Source organism: Anopheles cruzii, chromosome 3, assembly GCF_943734635.1.
Source record: "Anopheles cruzii chromosome 3, idAnoCruzAS_RS32_06, whole genome shotgun sequence".
Classification (NCBI taxonomy): domain Eukaryota; kingdom Metazoa; phylum Arthropoda; class Insecta; order Diptera; family Culicidae; genus Anopheles; species Anopheles cruzii.
Genome location: NC_069145.1, coordinates 35,558,252 through 35,573,855, shown reverse-complemented (window position 1 = coordinate 35,573,855; position 15,604 = coordinate 35,558,252). Strand labels below are relative to the sequence as shown.

The window sequence follows — 15,604 nt, the reverse complement described above, 5'->3', positions numbered from 1 at the left end:
CGTTGTCACCGGCTGAGCCGGCGACGGAGGTGTCATCGGTGCGCTGGCATCCGCTTGATGGAATCGGCTCCGACGGCTCCGACGGTCTGGTACAAAGCTCCGCCCTCCGTCCGTCTGTCTCGTGGCAACATATCACGTCAATCGGCAGAATCCCATTCGGGACGATGGACCTGCTGCTGCGGCTCGGCCACCGACGTCTGCCGAACGGTCCGTCGTAAACAATTTTCATGTTTATTGAAGATTTGTTATTACAAGCACTTTAATGGACCGTAAAATGAACCTTGTTTTCGGCCTTGTTTCGACCTCCCCAGCCTCTGAGGGAGACCCAGCTCGTGCTTCCCCGTCCATTGCATCGTTCCGGCGAAAGTCCTTTCTGAGGCGCCGGGCCGAGATGGGTGAAGTTGGGAACTTACGACCCCGGTTAGCAGCCGGTCCTTCGTGATCGATCATTCAAAAGCGCTAGGCGCACGCGTCTCGATAAAACCCCGGCCGGGAGCGTTTTACTGTCAAATGTACCCACAAATGAAGTGACCCTCGCCAACTTGCGCCGTGTGTTGAAAGTTATCGGTAGCATCGTAAAGGGGCGATGGCAGGAGATGGACTTATCAGGCGGTCTTGAATGGAATAGTATTGAGATGTTGAGGTGGACGAGTCGATTCATTTGTCAAAAAGGGCATCTTTTAAATTACAAACCTAAAGCTTCGTTTTTCCCAATTCGGTGCTTTCTACGAGGATGGCACTGGCCGAAGGACGAAAAGGAAAGGATATCTGAGGTGCAAGCACTTCACAAAATGTGTTCACTAAATATGCTTTACGACCAACGATAAAACTTATTGCACAAAAAAGAACTGATGATTGCTGCAAATGATTGATCAATAATTACATGAAATTTAATATGTAATAATATAAACTTATTTTTTATAGAATTATGTTAAGTATTCATCAATCACCACCAATCACCTTTGTTTACAGCAACACTCTATACAATCGATAAAAAGCTGATTTGACAGGCATTAAACTGTGCAAATGTTAGATAGATAAGCAAATAAAACAAGATAGCTTTACAATACTTAATTTAGCTCCAAAGATTGGCTGATGATTTGTAGAATTTACTCATGCTGGATATGTTGGAAATGAACATCATATGGCATACGTACATACGTAGAAATTTTCTTATTGTTTTCTTTTCGTTATGTTTCTTATCGTTATGTTATTGATATCTTTTCCACCAAAGTGACCTTGATAATGCTAGTCGCAAGTTTTCTACAATTAGCGACGTACCATTATAAAGTCGGCATGATATTTCACAACATCGTGGTCACTACTCTGATTCAGTATTGTTTTGTGTAAGACGATAGTGAAGGCAATTCCAGTGATTTAATTAAATTAATTAAACAGCTCGGCGACGTAAGACTCTGCTTTTGTAATAAACATCGGACACTTGGGTTCTGACCTTATCGTGCATTTTACGTCTGTTACTCACGTGGTAATTGACGACAGAAAGTCTATGATAAATGTCTCACTAATGATGATAAGTTTTCTAGTCCTGGTAGTCTTTCATTTTAGTTATCTAATCAAGCTACATACCGTTGTATGAGCGAGACACAAAGGAACTTTTCCAAACAGTTTAGAATGATGAAGATGATAAATATTCAATTTTATTCACCAGCTTATTATTTTCCCTTTTTTATTACTAGCTTCATTTTTATTTGCGTTATGTACACAGTCATATCTATTGCAAGATGTTTATGTTAATTTATAAAACATTTCCGATTGTTTTCAATTTGTAACCAATTAGTAATAGGGCTGAAGGACAACCCAGGACATGTTTCTAAAATACACAATACGCCAATAGTTCCTTCGCAGTTGACATCAAACCCTGGCTGGCCGTTGTTCGGCGTCTACCATATTTGTACCGAAAAATCAACCGACGCATTGGGAGCTCCATGGTTTCGTTCTCTAATCAATCGTACGAAGGATACCCGGCACGTTCCAACTCCAGTACAACCGACGAGCGGTGGGCGGCCGGTCGTACAAATAATGGCACCAATATTGAATTCAGCGCAGCCATCACTCAACGAAACCTCAACCTGACAAGCGCACGGGCTACCGTCTCGCGGCCCCCAACCCCGGGTGACGCCCAGGACGCACGGTTCCGCCCTTCTATTGTGCCACGTCGCTCGGTTTCAATTTCCTATCACTCCACCGACCGCCGTCAAGCGCATCAAAGCCCTCCAAAAAGTCACTGCCCTTGCACCGCTGCGCTTTTCTTGTTCCGTGTGCTCTCTTTTTTGTGTGCCCTCTTCTCTTCCGGCTTGTCACTCACCGCGTAGCGTGCATTCCGGGTTCCGGTGTCTGGAGCACGCAGCGAATCGAGACGCAATAAACAATACGCAGCCAGCGCCCGAGAACGGCTCGGCAGCGCGACAGATCATCGGATCGGGCTGCACGATCGATTGACAATCAATCCCTCGTCCGGCCTGTTCCGGGTACCAGGGACACATCACTCCGCTGGTGGCTGACACAACGAAAACAAAGAACGCAACAACACACACACGTACACACCATGCTCCATAACCTAACATTTCCAGCGCTTGTCCTTCATAAGTTGCACCGTACTCCGGTGTTTGGTTACCGTCTGACGGTGTTCCGTCACCGGTGGTTCCGTAGCTGGCCAGGATTCTGCGGTTCCCGGGATCGACGAAATGGACACCGAGTGCCACTGTCAACACACGGACTTCGAGTAAGGTACTCTGACTCCGTGCGGTACCTCGGGCTTGCTGGATTGCTGGAAATTTTAAATGTCTTCTTGTCAGCGGGGTCAAAGGCGTGTCGACCCCCTGCCGGCAGGGGGACGCTGCTAGAGCCCCGCTCATCATATCACATCGCTCACCTTACCTCACACTTGCCCCTCCCCACGGAGCCACCTTCAATCGATCGCGTTCTGCTTGACCGAACATTCCATCCTTTTGACACTTCACAGCCATGTTCTTACTGTCTGCCCACTAATCAACGTGCTCTCTCTCTCTCTCTCTCTCTCTCTCTCTCGAGTCCTTGACGAGAAGTTTCGACGTGGCGAAGCACCGGAGCCCGAAAATCGAAACCACCCTGTCCGTCGTTGGCAGGCATCTTTCGCTGGACCGAAACTCGCCGCTTCAGGATGCGGCTACCGGCCGGATCCATGTGCGAGTTTCGTATTATGAGGCGAACCGGACGGGGGGAAAAAAGGCAACCCCAGCTACGAAACAGGAGTGGCCAGCGTGAAAAAAGTGTTGCAACTCGCTGCCCAAAAGCCGGCGAAACCAAACATCGGACAGGCGGACGTCAAGTGGAATAGTTAATTCGGTGGAGTGGAAATAATTCCAACCATTCCCGGGCCTCCCGGGTTTGGCAGCTTCACTTGCTCCTGGCCCGGCCCGGCCACGTTACGCTGCGGAATGCTCAGGTCCTTCGGTCGAAACTGGCCAGTCGGGGTGGATTGTTTTAACGGGGTCAAAAAATCCCCGTACATCGCCGGCGCGCCACGGAAGTGACCGGCACTATCCACTTGCGGATTGCGGAAACCATTATGTTCTTGCTTCTATCAATATTCCGGGGCGAAAGTTCCGCAAAGCTCGCGGCACTTCCGCCACGGCCTCGAAGCATCTCCTGATCTCCGGATCGACTCCGGGTCTTTATTCGACGGGCTTTGCTGGCGAACTGTTGGTCTTCGTAATTGTTTTATGCAATGTTTCGACATTTGCACTATCTACAACAAGAGTGCAACTAACCGATGAACCTTAAAACACACACACACACGTTAAACTTTGTTCTTCCCCATTGTAACTCAAAGTGGGCATCCGGAACAAGCACCACAGCGGCGTTGGTTTTGGCCCAGTTTTCTAGGAACCCCCGTCCGATCGATCGGAGATCCACTTTTCTGCCCAACCCGTGTGTCGATACTTCCCTTGGGTGGGTCCTGCCGTACAGGAGTGTGCCAGCTCCTTGCAGCGAAATGGACCACTGTGAAACAGATCGGATTGTTCAATACCTCGGCCTCGGCACCGCTGCGGAAGGTGTCGAGCAACTATCATCGGCCCCTCTCGTCACAGGCAAACAGCGAAGACCCTCGGGAGGCTATTTATGGTGGCGGAGAGAACCGGATGGAGGCACTACTTTCCCGGCCCTCACCGGTTTCGTACCCGACGGCCGTTGGATCCGGTTGCGCCATAATTCCATCGCCATCTTGTGGCTGTCTTGAGCTCCCCACACACACACTCACCGCTCCGGCAGTAGGTTCCGCTTTTCCATCATCATTATGTTTCGTGTGTGTGTGTGTGTGTGGAAGCGCATCTCTCGGCGCAAAACAAAAGCGACGATACATAGTAATGGCGGCAAGCAAAGGGATCCCATTCCCGTAACCAGCGCCAGCGTTCTGGGTCAATGGTTTTAAAATAAACATCCACACCACCAGCACCACCAACGCGGAGCGCTACGCAGCCACACACAGGGTAAAGTCAACAGCATCTAATCCCCCTCCGAAAGGACCTCGGCTCTGCCCGGGGGAAAGGGACTGCGGGTATTGAATCCCCTGGGCCGATAATCCGGCCCGAATGTTCCGGCTTTCCGGTGCCAGCTTCTCGACTCGACACGAAACCCCCATCACGAAGTCAGTGCCATCCTTTGCCGCCACTATCTATCGGCTGCCACCGCGTGTGATGAGTGAGCATTTTAAGGACGAACGAATACAGTGAACAACGCACACACACGACGACTAAACAGTTTGCGGTACATTAATCCGCTTTTCAATAAACGACCCGATGGCCCGATATGTTGCACGTTCGATGGGTGCTTTCATTTCCTTCAGATTGCTTCCGGCCGGCACCGGAAGTACGTCTTCGATTCGCACATCGTCGTTGCCGTCGCGTCGCGGTGTCGAATTAGCGAAGGGCACAGCACGGGGGCACACAGCCGATGCCACGGACCACGTTTCGATTTCGTGCGGTTCAAATTCGCGCACCATAAACCGAACGTGTGCTGGGCCGGGAAAACAGGTGAAACAGGTGGAGGGAGTGTTTGTTTTCACTTGCCAGGGATAAATGCACTGACACCGGAGCGCGCCCCTGACATCGGAGTAGCGGAATGGGCCAGTCTTTCCGCCGCGCACACTTACCCGCTGATCTTTCGCCGTGCCATTCGCGTTTCCCGCCCAGGGGGAAACATTATCAGCAAGACCGTTGTAAATATTGGATCAATAACATTATGGGGAAAATTGAGATGAGCCTTGCGTTGCGTAGATAGTTCGCGGTAGTTTTCGTTTTTTTTTGCTATCCCACTGTTTGAAGTTGTTTCGGTTGACGATTGTCGTCAATCTCTATTGTAAAATGCTGACTCCATCGGAGAGTATTGATTCGTCGAAACATTGACACCGACCAAAAACTCACAAACTAATTCGTGTAAACAACACTAACGCCAGTTCTCCCCAGCTTGATCAATGATTCTCCATTCCTTTTCCAAGCAAGCAATTTTATCAATTTTCACCTTAATTTTCCCTCATTCCTTAGAGCGCGGAAAGTAAATTGTCGTGGTTTGGGTTAAATTTGTTTGTCGTACGTTTTAAGCAACATTTCGAACAATTTCAAACAAGAAATTCCCTTAAAATCATGAAATGTAATACAAACTCTTCTCTCCGAAACCAAATGGTGCATCGCTACATTGAGACGAGACGAGCTTCAAATGACTGTACAAACGATAGTCAATTAAAATTAAAATAGTAGTTAACAAAGTATTTGACAGATAACTGTCAAATTTCTCATCATTATTTGCACAACTCATTGTTATTTATTATTATTAGAACGAACAGAGCCTTATTACGCATCGACTTCAGGTTTGGGATTCAAGTTACCATCTTTAGCATACAAGCCGATTAATCGGCACACCGTGGACGCATGATCATAGACTAGTAACTATTTCTCGTCATTACTTCTTATAGTTTTTATTTATTTTATTTATTTATTTATTGTTACAAAACAGTCAACGGGCAACTTAATCTAATTGACAAAAAAAATCATAAAAGTTCAGTTGAACCTGCGACAAATGTTAGATTATTGGTAAGGGTTTAAAAATTTATATTGGACATTTACGTGAAAATAGTTTAAGAGATTGTGTAGTTCGATCCTAGACAATCGTAGGCAAATACGACCAAACACATATCTACAAAAAAACAATGAAAATCACTTCATTTTCAGATCGGTATCAAGTGCTTAACGCTACTTTATTTCGTGTAATACTCTACAGTTCATTACATTTTACGTTCAAACACCTGGTGCATAAAAATCTGCGATGATGGTTTTTCCATTCGTGAACAGGTGAGCATATGTTGAAACAACAGCATAAGCACAAAGCTGAGTATATGTTGAAAGTTAAAGCAAGGATTTTCAAGCTTAATACGCAAACGCTCAATGATTGACAATGTGGTTTGTTTATGAACAATAGTAGCTCCGATAACATTGGGAATTTATTTCTTTACCTACACGGCGGCATTACTAAACCCTTCCCTTTCCATCTGCTGGCATGTTGATTTTGGATTTGAGGACATACGCACTTATTAATCACAAACAAACAACAGTGTCCGTTATTTCAAAACCAATGTAATAATGTCTGCGCGGGGGGTAACAAACGGGAGCATAGTACTAGACAAACAGAAAAAATCAATGGGAGCGGATATTGCGAGGCTGGGTGGCGTTCATTGTTATTTTTCTGTAAAATTTTATACTTGTTACAGTGACACCAGAATGGTTAAAAGCTATACAACTTGAAAGCTTTAAAAAATCTTTTGGAACTTCTTTCCAGCCCTAACATTTTCTTTAGTCACTTGTTACGTTTAAAAAATATTCAGTTACTTCAGTTAACGGGCACTGAGCCTAGTTAAGAGTTGGTTTTTGGTAAACATTCACACACAAATAGCAGAAAGTAGCTCATAGATGTTTAGAAGCTGAATCGCAGAGTCGGCTAAAGAAGACCAATCAACCAACAACGAGTGAATTTCTTACATTTCTTCCTTTGCAAATGCATCAGGTCGAAAGTATTTTATCCCAATTCAAGTTCCAAAGTCAAGTCTAACCACAAACATTGTACCCCCATGGGTGTGAACGGCGATAAATTACGTTCCACTAGCACGCACACGAAGCAGAAACTCCAGAGTGGCCATCTTTATAGCAATGTTTTCCGCACACAAGATAGATTTCGCAACACACCCACACACACACACATGCATTAGATGCAATAAAATATATATTTCTTACTTACCTTCGCGCGGTGGCAAGCAACACATCGTTGCGCTCGAAATTGCTTCCCAACGCGCAATATCGACAATCAATAAAATTACAAACGTTACCACAGAGCACGGCAATCGGGCGTGAAACCGGCCTCCTTGCGGCTCTCCTTACGTCCGACAATTGCCGCTGATGCGGCCGTGTGCAAAGCATCGATCAACCACAATTGCCTCCGACTGATCACCGACCGTAAATACTTTTATGCTGCAATTCGGCTTGCAGTTTATCGATCTCAGCTCGGCCGCGCAGTTGATGCTGCCGTTATTGCCTTGCGGCGCCCCCGGGAACGGCCGGATTTTCCTTCGCTTCGCTTCGCCCAAAGTGGCACTAAAGGTATCGAGTGTTCCAACGCCTTAAGCAAACGCGCCCTGCGTGTGTTGCTGTGTGTTGCGCAGCGAGCGAACGATATTCGATTATGTCCCACGCTTCCGGTGCCTTCTCGGAAGGCCCAGGCCGGAGGAGTCACTGGCCCAATCGCTCGCCCTGTCAACCATCCCTCGCACACGACCCACTCGCCTCGCCATCGCCGTGTTGGTGCGTGATGTTTGAAATCCAAAAGCAAACATTACAGCAATCGATTGTTTGTCTAGCTTCCGGCGAACGCTCGGACGGAATCGATGGCCTCCGATCACATCTGGGGCGCCCGAGTCCGGTTTGCCCAGCCCTTTGCCGGAGCACACCCGCAAACCCTGCAGCACATTTTTTACTGCACACACACACACACACACGCACGTGAGACGAATTGGTCGACGAACTCCAAGATTGTGCGCCGCGTCCTTTGACGACATCGGGGGTTTGTGTTTTATATCATATACCCATCAATAAAACGTTCATTTCCTGCAACAACTGCCGCTGAGCGCGAGGTGTCGGGCAGGACGAGCAGCTAAGCTGCCGTAAGGAGGAGGCCCTAACGTTGGCCCTTCGGTGTCATAAGGCGGGCGCCGTTACGGGGTGGGCCGTTATCGTTAGTGCTGGGGCGTCCACGGCCTTCGCCCCGGTTGTTATGGTAACGATCGACCAGAAATCAGGCTTTGGGACATCATAAAATATGGAGGATTTCTTCTCTCGTTCTCTCCCTCTCTCTCTCTCCGCTCCGCCTTGTTTGCTTCATTTTGTAAGCCCCTCGTTGACCTTTCAAGCCCCCTCATCGATGCCCCAAACCGTGACCGCTGGTCGGCTTACGAGATGGAGTGAGCGTCGAGCGAGGCTTTTGTCGCCGTGGACGCCACGGAAAAATTAAGTCACAAAAGTCGCTCAGCCGTGCTTTAAACCGACTCGGTTCGAATTCAAATCCCCAACCGACGGACCGTGCCGCTCCGGTTGTTCCGCGCCGATTCGATTTCGCGCACTTTCCGGGGTTCCGGTGGTGGCGTGTGATGAAAATTTTATTCACGCAATCAAACGGCACACTCTGGAGGGGATTTCCACAAAGACATACGCGCGGCAGTGTGGTTCGTCGCGTGAGTACAATTCACACCACCCCTGGCTACCAGTTTTGTGCCCCTCCAAAGTTATGACCAGCTGGAGATTTGGCGATTCGCTTCGGAGCGCCTCCCGGATAAGAAATTAAAATCCAATGCGCTTGGTGACTACGAATTGTGGCGATTCCTTGTTTGTATCGTTCGAGAAAATTCAGTTCGTTTGGCATGAGCCATCAAGCACCAGGCGTCTCCATTTTTACAATAGCGACCAGGCGTCTCCATCAGCGAAGCTAAGCACGAATTGTGTCAGGACTACAATTATTTGGCTTCAATTCAAGAATTAACAACACCAACACAACATTATAGTGTCTGGTGTACACGAGCTAGATTATCATTGTTTTAAATGCGGTTGCCCCATTTCATGTTCGATCCTTCGGTCCTTCTCCAGCACTTACTTCCTCGATGATGCGTTAGTGTGTGGCGGATCTTGTGCTGAGGTGTACGGTTCTCAACAGTTCTGTAAGCGATTCAATACCGGTCACAAATTTCAATCAGAATCATATAATAAATTTTAGCCTTAAAATGTTTATCGATAGATCGCTCACCAATTACCACCGACTTCCATTTGTTTCAAATATTGCTGCATCTCCTTCTATCTTTGACGCTTCTTTTAATTCGTAAAATAATTTGAAGATACAAGACCAATTCGAATTTACTTTAAGCTTCGCCCTTCTTAACTGTAATATACAGTTGAACGGATACATTTACACTGCAGAAACACGAGATTGGAGATCCGATTTATGAGAGCTACCTTCATCATGCACTTCTTGAAGACGTGCATCGTGAGAAAAGGCGAACCAAATATAGACACTTTCAACGACTAAATGCTTTTATTTTGATATCGCAAAGACGTTCTACCCACCAAAAGGAAGTACATTTCATGGAAAACTTGGCGTTATTAAAACAACGACAGGAGCATCTCGAGGGTGAAAGTCTCACTGCACTCGTAGAGGGAATTAGTGTTCCACGAAGCACACACTCCAACTTTGTCGCTTCGTATTCTGGCCATGCCTGTTCCAGGAGAGTGACCAAGGCTATTCGTAGCCACCGAACACGAACACGCGTAGGCTTTAAAGGTTTCCCGGAACCCGACAAAGCTATTCCCGTACGCCAGCTTCCAGCGTGTGCGAAGAAAAACGCCGGCGGCTTGTTCGTCGGAATTCATTGGAGCCTAAACGGCGTGTCTTGAACCGAACCGGTAGTGATGCCGGTGCCTATGGTGGCTTAAAGCTTCAATTATAGGACTTCATAAACATCCTGCCCCTGCCTACGTGCTCCGGGGTGCTCCGGGAGCTAATCGTATTGAAACAGTGCTTAAAGAACTTCGGCTTTGGCCGACCTGTCCGCTTCATCGATGCAAGTCCGGCGGCATTATCGATAAACGGAACAAGAGATATCTGCCGGTAACAGCGCAAGAAACATGCAGCGCTGACATCAGAAGCCCACGTACCGAACCACGTACCGGGCAGATCAAAGGCAATGAGAAAAAGAAAATCGCAAATAGAGACCTTAGCCAAGGGCCACGAAACACGTGCCCGACCGGACTCGGGGAACCTCAAAGTCGGGCCGCGAGACGAGACGCAAACAAAAAAAAAATGGAGCGTAACCAAAGGCAGACCGAACGCGGTGAACGCAACACGATTCGTCGAACGTCATGTTTTCCGTCAAGTCCCCGGTCCGGGCCGTTTGCCGTTCCTTCGGATGTGGCCCTCTGCAAAAACCCGGCTTCGCAACACACTCTCGGACGACGGTACTAAACCGACGCCATCGCTCGGACGCCGCAGCTGCCCGGTCGCTCCGCCCGGTCGGGCCACCCAATAAAAGTCCATAACCGTAGAAGTCACCTGCAAAATAGGCATCTTCCGATTGTTTACCGTTTTGTTGCACCTGTGTGTGGCGATCCCTTTTGTTTCTTTTTTGTTTTCGGTGCCGTTGTTTTAAAGCGCCGTTGGCGACACTCGCGCACGGCGCGCTTATCTCCAACCGGAAGTGGATCCCCACGTACCGGCCGTTCGGCGGACCGAGAGCGACCTCGCTGACTCCGGTTCTCAGTCGGTGGCTCGGTCATTCTTTTATGATTTCCCCTTCTTTTTTTTTTGTTCTCCGCAACTGGTCCTCTTTCGGTTTGACGGCTTCACTACGCGCCGTCCGTGTCCGAGCTGTTTCGGATGCCGGCGGTTTGCTGCCGTAGTGACGTTCGGGCTTGCAGCAACCGCTGATCCCGGCCATCCGATAGCCAATGACCCGTCCGAGATTTTCGAGCTTGTTTCGCAAGTTTTTCCTGGCCCCGTGTCTTGCCAGCACCGTTCCATTATGGAGACGCATAAAACTGGATCGCCTCTGGTTTGCAGGTTTTATTTCTTCTCCGCTTTTTTTGCCCGCTGTTGCCTGCGATGTTTTTTCATCGCATCGCCTGCGGACTTTTCAGTATTTCCCTTTCCTTCCCTTTCGTTTCGTTTCGCTTTTTTTATGCCTCGGCTGAGTCGAAAGTTGCATTCCATCGGGTTTGATACACCCCACGGAGAAAACTTTGGAGACCGTTAAACTCGACACCGGTCGGGCGGGAGGGCAGTACGCGGGGTTTAAACCATTCCCGGCGGACGACGGAAAGTCCAAGCCTCTCCCCCGTGCCGCGGGATGGAAAAACCAAAACTGTGGCAAGTGACGCAAAACTTCGCCACCGAACACCGAACTCCCCGCGGTGTGGCCGCCGTGGTTCGATTTTTCGTTTCGCTGGACAATGTCCCGGTTTAAAGTGCCCGGAAGCGTGAAATACGCCGGCCGGTCGCAGGTGAAATAGCAGTTCCGGCCAGTGCAGGCCATCACCGAGGGTTGTGATGCCACCGTTTGCGCCCATTTTAATGCTCTCTCTCTCTCTCTTTCTCTGTTGGCGCTGCACCTAGCAAGACAGTCGGCATGGGGTATGTGTACCTCTTTTCTAAAAACAAAGTTCCAATATTGTGGCCGCATTGTCGGGGCCGGTGGCTCGACTACATCACCGAAGGTTAATATTGGATGTGTTTGATTGAACATTGAACAAATTCTCCCTTTCACGATGGCAATTATGATTATTTCCAATAATCCCTTTAGTCTCTCTTAAGTAATACTCTTCTATTTCACTCTTGAGACAAACTAGTTAACTAGTTAACTCAAGTTAGTGCACTGGATTTAACCTTGTACTACATATGTAATTATTCCTTTATCGTTTATCATAATTATTCACCTATTCTGAATATGTCATACTCTCGTGACTTTAATACATAGGGAGATTCAGTATTGTCATAATGATCGTAATAAATTGGTCGAACTCAATCCAAACCATGGATGTGGCAGGTTTTCAGCGAGTACAAATATATGAACTGTGGCAGTAAATCGTGTTCTCGTTATGCAAACGTATAAGCCATGTTGTTCCGACTTATCTTGGTCTGAAAACTTAAAATGACGATGCAATTCCGTTATCTGCAAACCGTAAGCCTTGTAGTGCTCTCTATATAGAGGATCCGTTTGAGCGTAAATTTTAAAAATAGTTCAACGACAAAAGCGTCAATATTGGATAACATAAACCTACTTTAAGCATTAAACCCAAACACTGTTCGCCGTTCTCTGTGTTGTGGCAAGTAAAACGAAAACGTAGGTGATTGTAAGGAGTCTTCTAAGTATTCAATCCGATTGTTTTCTAAACAATCTAAATTCACGTGCACAATAAATATTTTTCGTGATGAGAAGGTGATTTACGAGATCAAAAAATATGAGACCCATGGACAGGATCGCTTCCAGGATCCCTAACCTTTACATAAAGAAAAGACACAGTTTTAACCCCGTCTTTAAAACCAGGGCTTACCAGGGGTGTGCGTTGAGATTGGGACTGTTTTTAACACACACAAAATGTTTATAAAATTTTAATGCGATTTTCTATTTTATTCAAAATATGTGCCATCGCCAGCTATACATTTCTCCTATCTCTCTGCTAAATTATGGATTCCCAGACGAAAGAATTCGTCGACTTTTTAAGTAAACTAATTAGTAATCCCATTTCGACTTCCTTGTAGAAAAACGAAGGGCTGCTCAGCCAATACGTGTCTCATCGATGAAAAAGAATTATACTCGGAAAGAGCCAAGTCCGATGAATAACGCGGAGAGGGATAGCAACTCCCATCCAAGTGATTTGATAGTATCCTGAAACAGTTTTGTTCTTTGGGGCGCCTGGTGCTTGTTGCCACGGGCCACCAGGCGCCTCCATTTAAAAAATCTGGAACGGCTTTTTGGTCGTTTTCGATCAATGCATGGTTCAAATAGGGCATTTGTTGTCAGTAGCGATCGGAATAAACGTTTGCATCAGGTTTTAGGAGCTTGTGAAACACCACACCTTTCTGTCCCACCAGAAAGTCCGTTTTTTTAAGTCTTTCAAGGCTTTTTTTTCTAAAGTCAAAATCGCCATTTTGAATTTTTTAAACCACTTAACGCACTGCGATCTTCCAAACACAAGTCCCGACAAGCATTTGGTGCGATTCCGAAGCAGTTTTCTTCAAGAGGAGCAGAAAAATAGTAATCCCCGCCATACGTCATTTTCAGGCACAAAAGTTGTCATGGTCTAACCCTTTCAAAGATGGGTTGCAAACCGAAATATTTTTTTTTGTGACCTGAAATCATTTACCGGATGTCAAAACAAGGTAATAATGAATGAACCGCTAAACTGGTAAGTCCCAATCGACAGGTACAGCCATCTTTTTAACAGTCCCAATCTCAACGCACACCCCTGGTAGACACGTTCTTGTGAGGTACCACTAAGGATCTGTGATGTTGATGAATTGTTCAAATAAAAAGTACAAAAAGCAAGCCGAATATTCACATGTTTTAAAACCCCTTTTCCTGAAAACGGTCTCTCGATTGCGTACAAGTTGGTAGCTGCGCGCAAGTCTGTTGCACGCCACATTTTGAGCACTGCGTGCAATCGAGCAAATTTGAGCTACTCTGTTGTTTATCTTTGCAGAATTCTATTTTTGACAGTTCTTTGTTAAGAATGCTCACTCGTTTATTATTATTCTAGCTCTTAAGACCTGTTGCTGTGCTTCGCAAGGTGAGTTATTACCTTGGATTAAAAGAAAGAGCCCCGTCTGATCCTTGATCCTTGCTCCCGTACCTGCTCGCTGCATTAATCTGTCCCTACTCATCACCTACCGCTCTGTTCTAACTTCTTTTTTTGTCCTCCCGTTTCGTACTATGGTGAACCCTCAGCACTCCGTCCACAATCCGTCCTTTGTCCTTTCTCCGAAGAGTCCTTTCCCCTACTGAGGGGCTCTCCTTTCCTCTGTCTGTGTGTGTTAATTTCCCTTCACCCTGGCGGCATCCGAGTACTTCCGTTAGCCAACTGCACACACGCACGCGTCCTGCGCTATCCTATTGCCTTCTTTCCCGGGCCATTGTGCAAAGTGCTCATTACGGATGTCGAACAGTCCCCCGTCGCCACCGCCACCACCACCTTCACCAACCGTGACCACCCTGCCACCGCTGAGAACGGTTTGCTTGACGCCCAAAACGCCGCTCGCCGAACTGAACCTGGATGTCCTCGATAACAGCAATAATCTGCGGAGCGGCGGCTCCGCCAAACCCAACCATAGCGTGATCCTTTCGTCGGGCGAGTGTGTCTGGGCCACGCAGTACCCGGCGATCCAGAAGGCCTGCTTTTTGCATCGCGTCTGCCAGTATGCGCCACCGCGTGAACTACGGGTCCAGAACGTGGAACCGATCCTGCAGAATGGGCCCACCTGCGGTCTCACCGCGCTCAGCATGATCTTCGATGGGTCTCCGTCGGCCAGCGCGCTGCTCGAACTGGCCGTTCGGCGTGGCTACTCGAAGAACGGCGAAATGTTTAGCGCCCGCCAGCTGAACGACCTGTTCGCGCTGGTCCTCGAGGAGAACCGCCACCTCGTCGAGTACAAACCCGTGACCCACGCGCTGGTCGGTGGATGGATGGATGATCCCAACATCCAGATCAAGTTGCGCCTCGGCGCCATGTTTTTAGTGCCGTATCCTTTTTCTAAACAGTTCCGTAAATCTCTATCCCCCAGCGTGCTGTGAGCTCCACTGGGCTCTTTCTATGCTAAATATTCCTTAACTTTCACCACATAGTTACGATCCCGATAAGAATCACACCCCGTGCCTCAACAAGGGCCACCGCGCCCACTGGGCGCTCGTCGTTGGATATTTGATCGATGAGTTCGAAGATGTAAGCTTTTTCACTGAACTGCAATGTACTCAATCCCTGTGCTTAATTCCATTCTGTTTTGTTTGGTTTGCAGTTTTACGTATTAGCACGACATGGAAAATCCAAAAACCTCGCACTCTGGTCGTTGCGTGAGCTGGCCAAGAGCAATGCTAATCTAGTCGAGTTTTGTCAGCCAGCAGGACACCCGAACGAAACGTTCATCCTGCCGGAGGGCGGCATGGGTGGCTGCAATGGGCTCCGGTGTAAGTTCATCATGATCGAGAACTACAAGGCTAAGAACGAGATCGTCCTCTGAGATTGCACAGCTACCCCGCCCGGACCACGTGCTACTTTTTATCGGCACGGACCTGCGCGCCACAAGACAGTTCAAAACCCACCACCGGCAGAGTTGGATTTCTTGAGAGAGATATTTATTTATGTCCATAGACACACTCTATTTATTGAATTACTCGTGTTTATTTTACTCATAGCTTTATTTTCCTTTTCTGTTGGCTTTATATATACGTTCATTTATCTATATATATTGTTCAGTTTAAAACATGGATAAAACAGTATTGAGACATTCATTTCTTTCGTCTTTTGTG

General features: G+C 47.5%; 1 protein-coding gene across 1 annotated transcript; it reads left to right on the top strand.

The window, feature by feature from the left end:
* Positions 1-13,821: 13,821 nt before the first annotated feature.
* On the top strand, positions 13,822-15,586 carry LOC128271306 (UPF0692 protein CG33108). The gene is made up of 4 exons (XM_053008768.1): positions 13,822-13,871; positions 14,030-14,820; positions 14,924-15,020; positions 15,094-15,586. Exons 2-4 carry the CDS (start codon positions 14,237-14,239, stop codon positions 15,313-15,315), a joined length of 903 nt encoding a protein of 300 aa, XP_052864728.1. The 5' UTR covers positions 13,822-13,871; positions 14,030-14,236; the 3' UTR covers positions 15,316-15,586.
* The last annotated feature ends 18 nt before the right edge of the window (positions 15,587-15,604 follow it).

Coding starts and splice junctions, on each gene's coding strand:
- LOC128271306 (XM_053008768.1), top strand. CDS start 14,237: ATGTCGAACAGTCCCCCGTCGCCACCGCCACCACCACCTTCACCAACC. Junction 14,821..14,923: donor GGCGCCATGTTTTTAGTGCC/GTATCCTTTTTC, acceptor TTCACCACATAG/TTACGATCCCGATAAGAATC. Junction 15,021..15,093: donor TGATCGATGAGTTCGAAGAT/GTAAGCTTTTTC, acceptor TTTGGTTTGCAG/TTTTACGTATTAGCACGACA.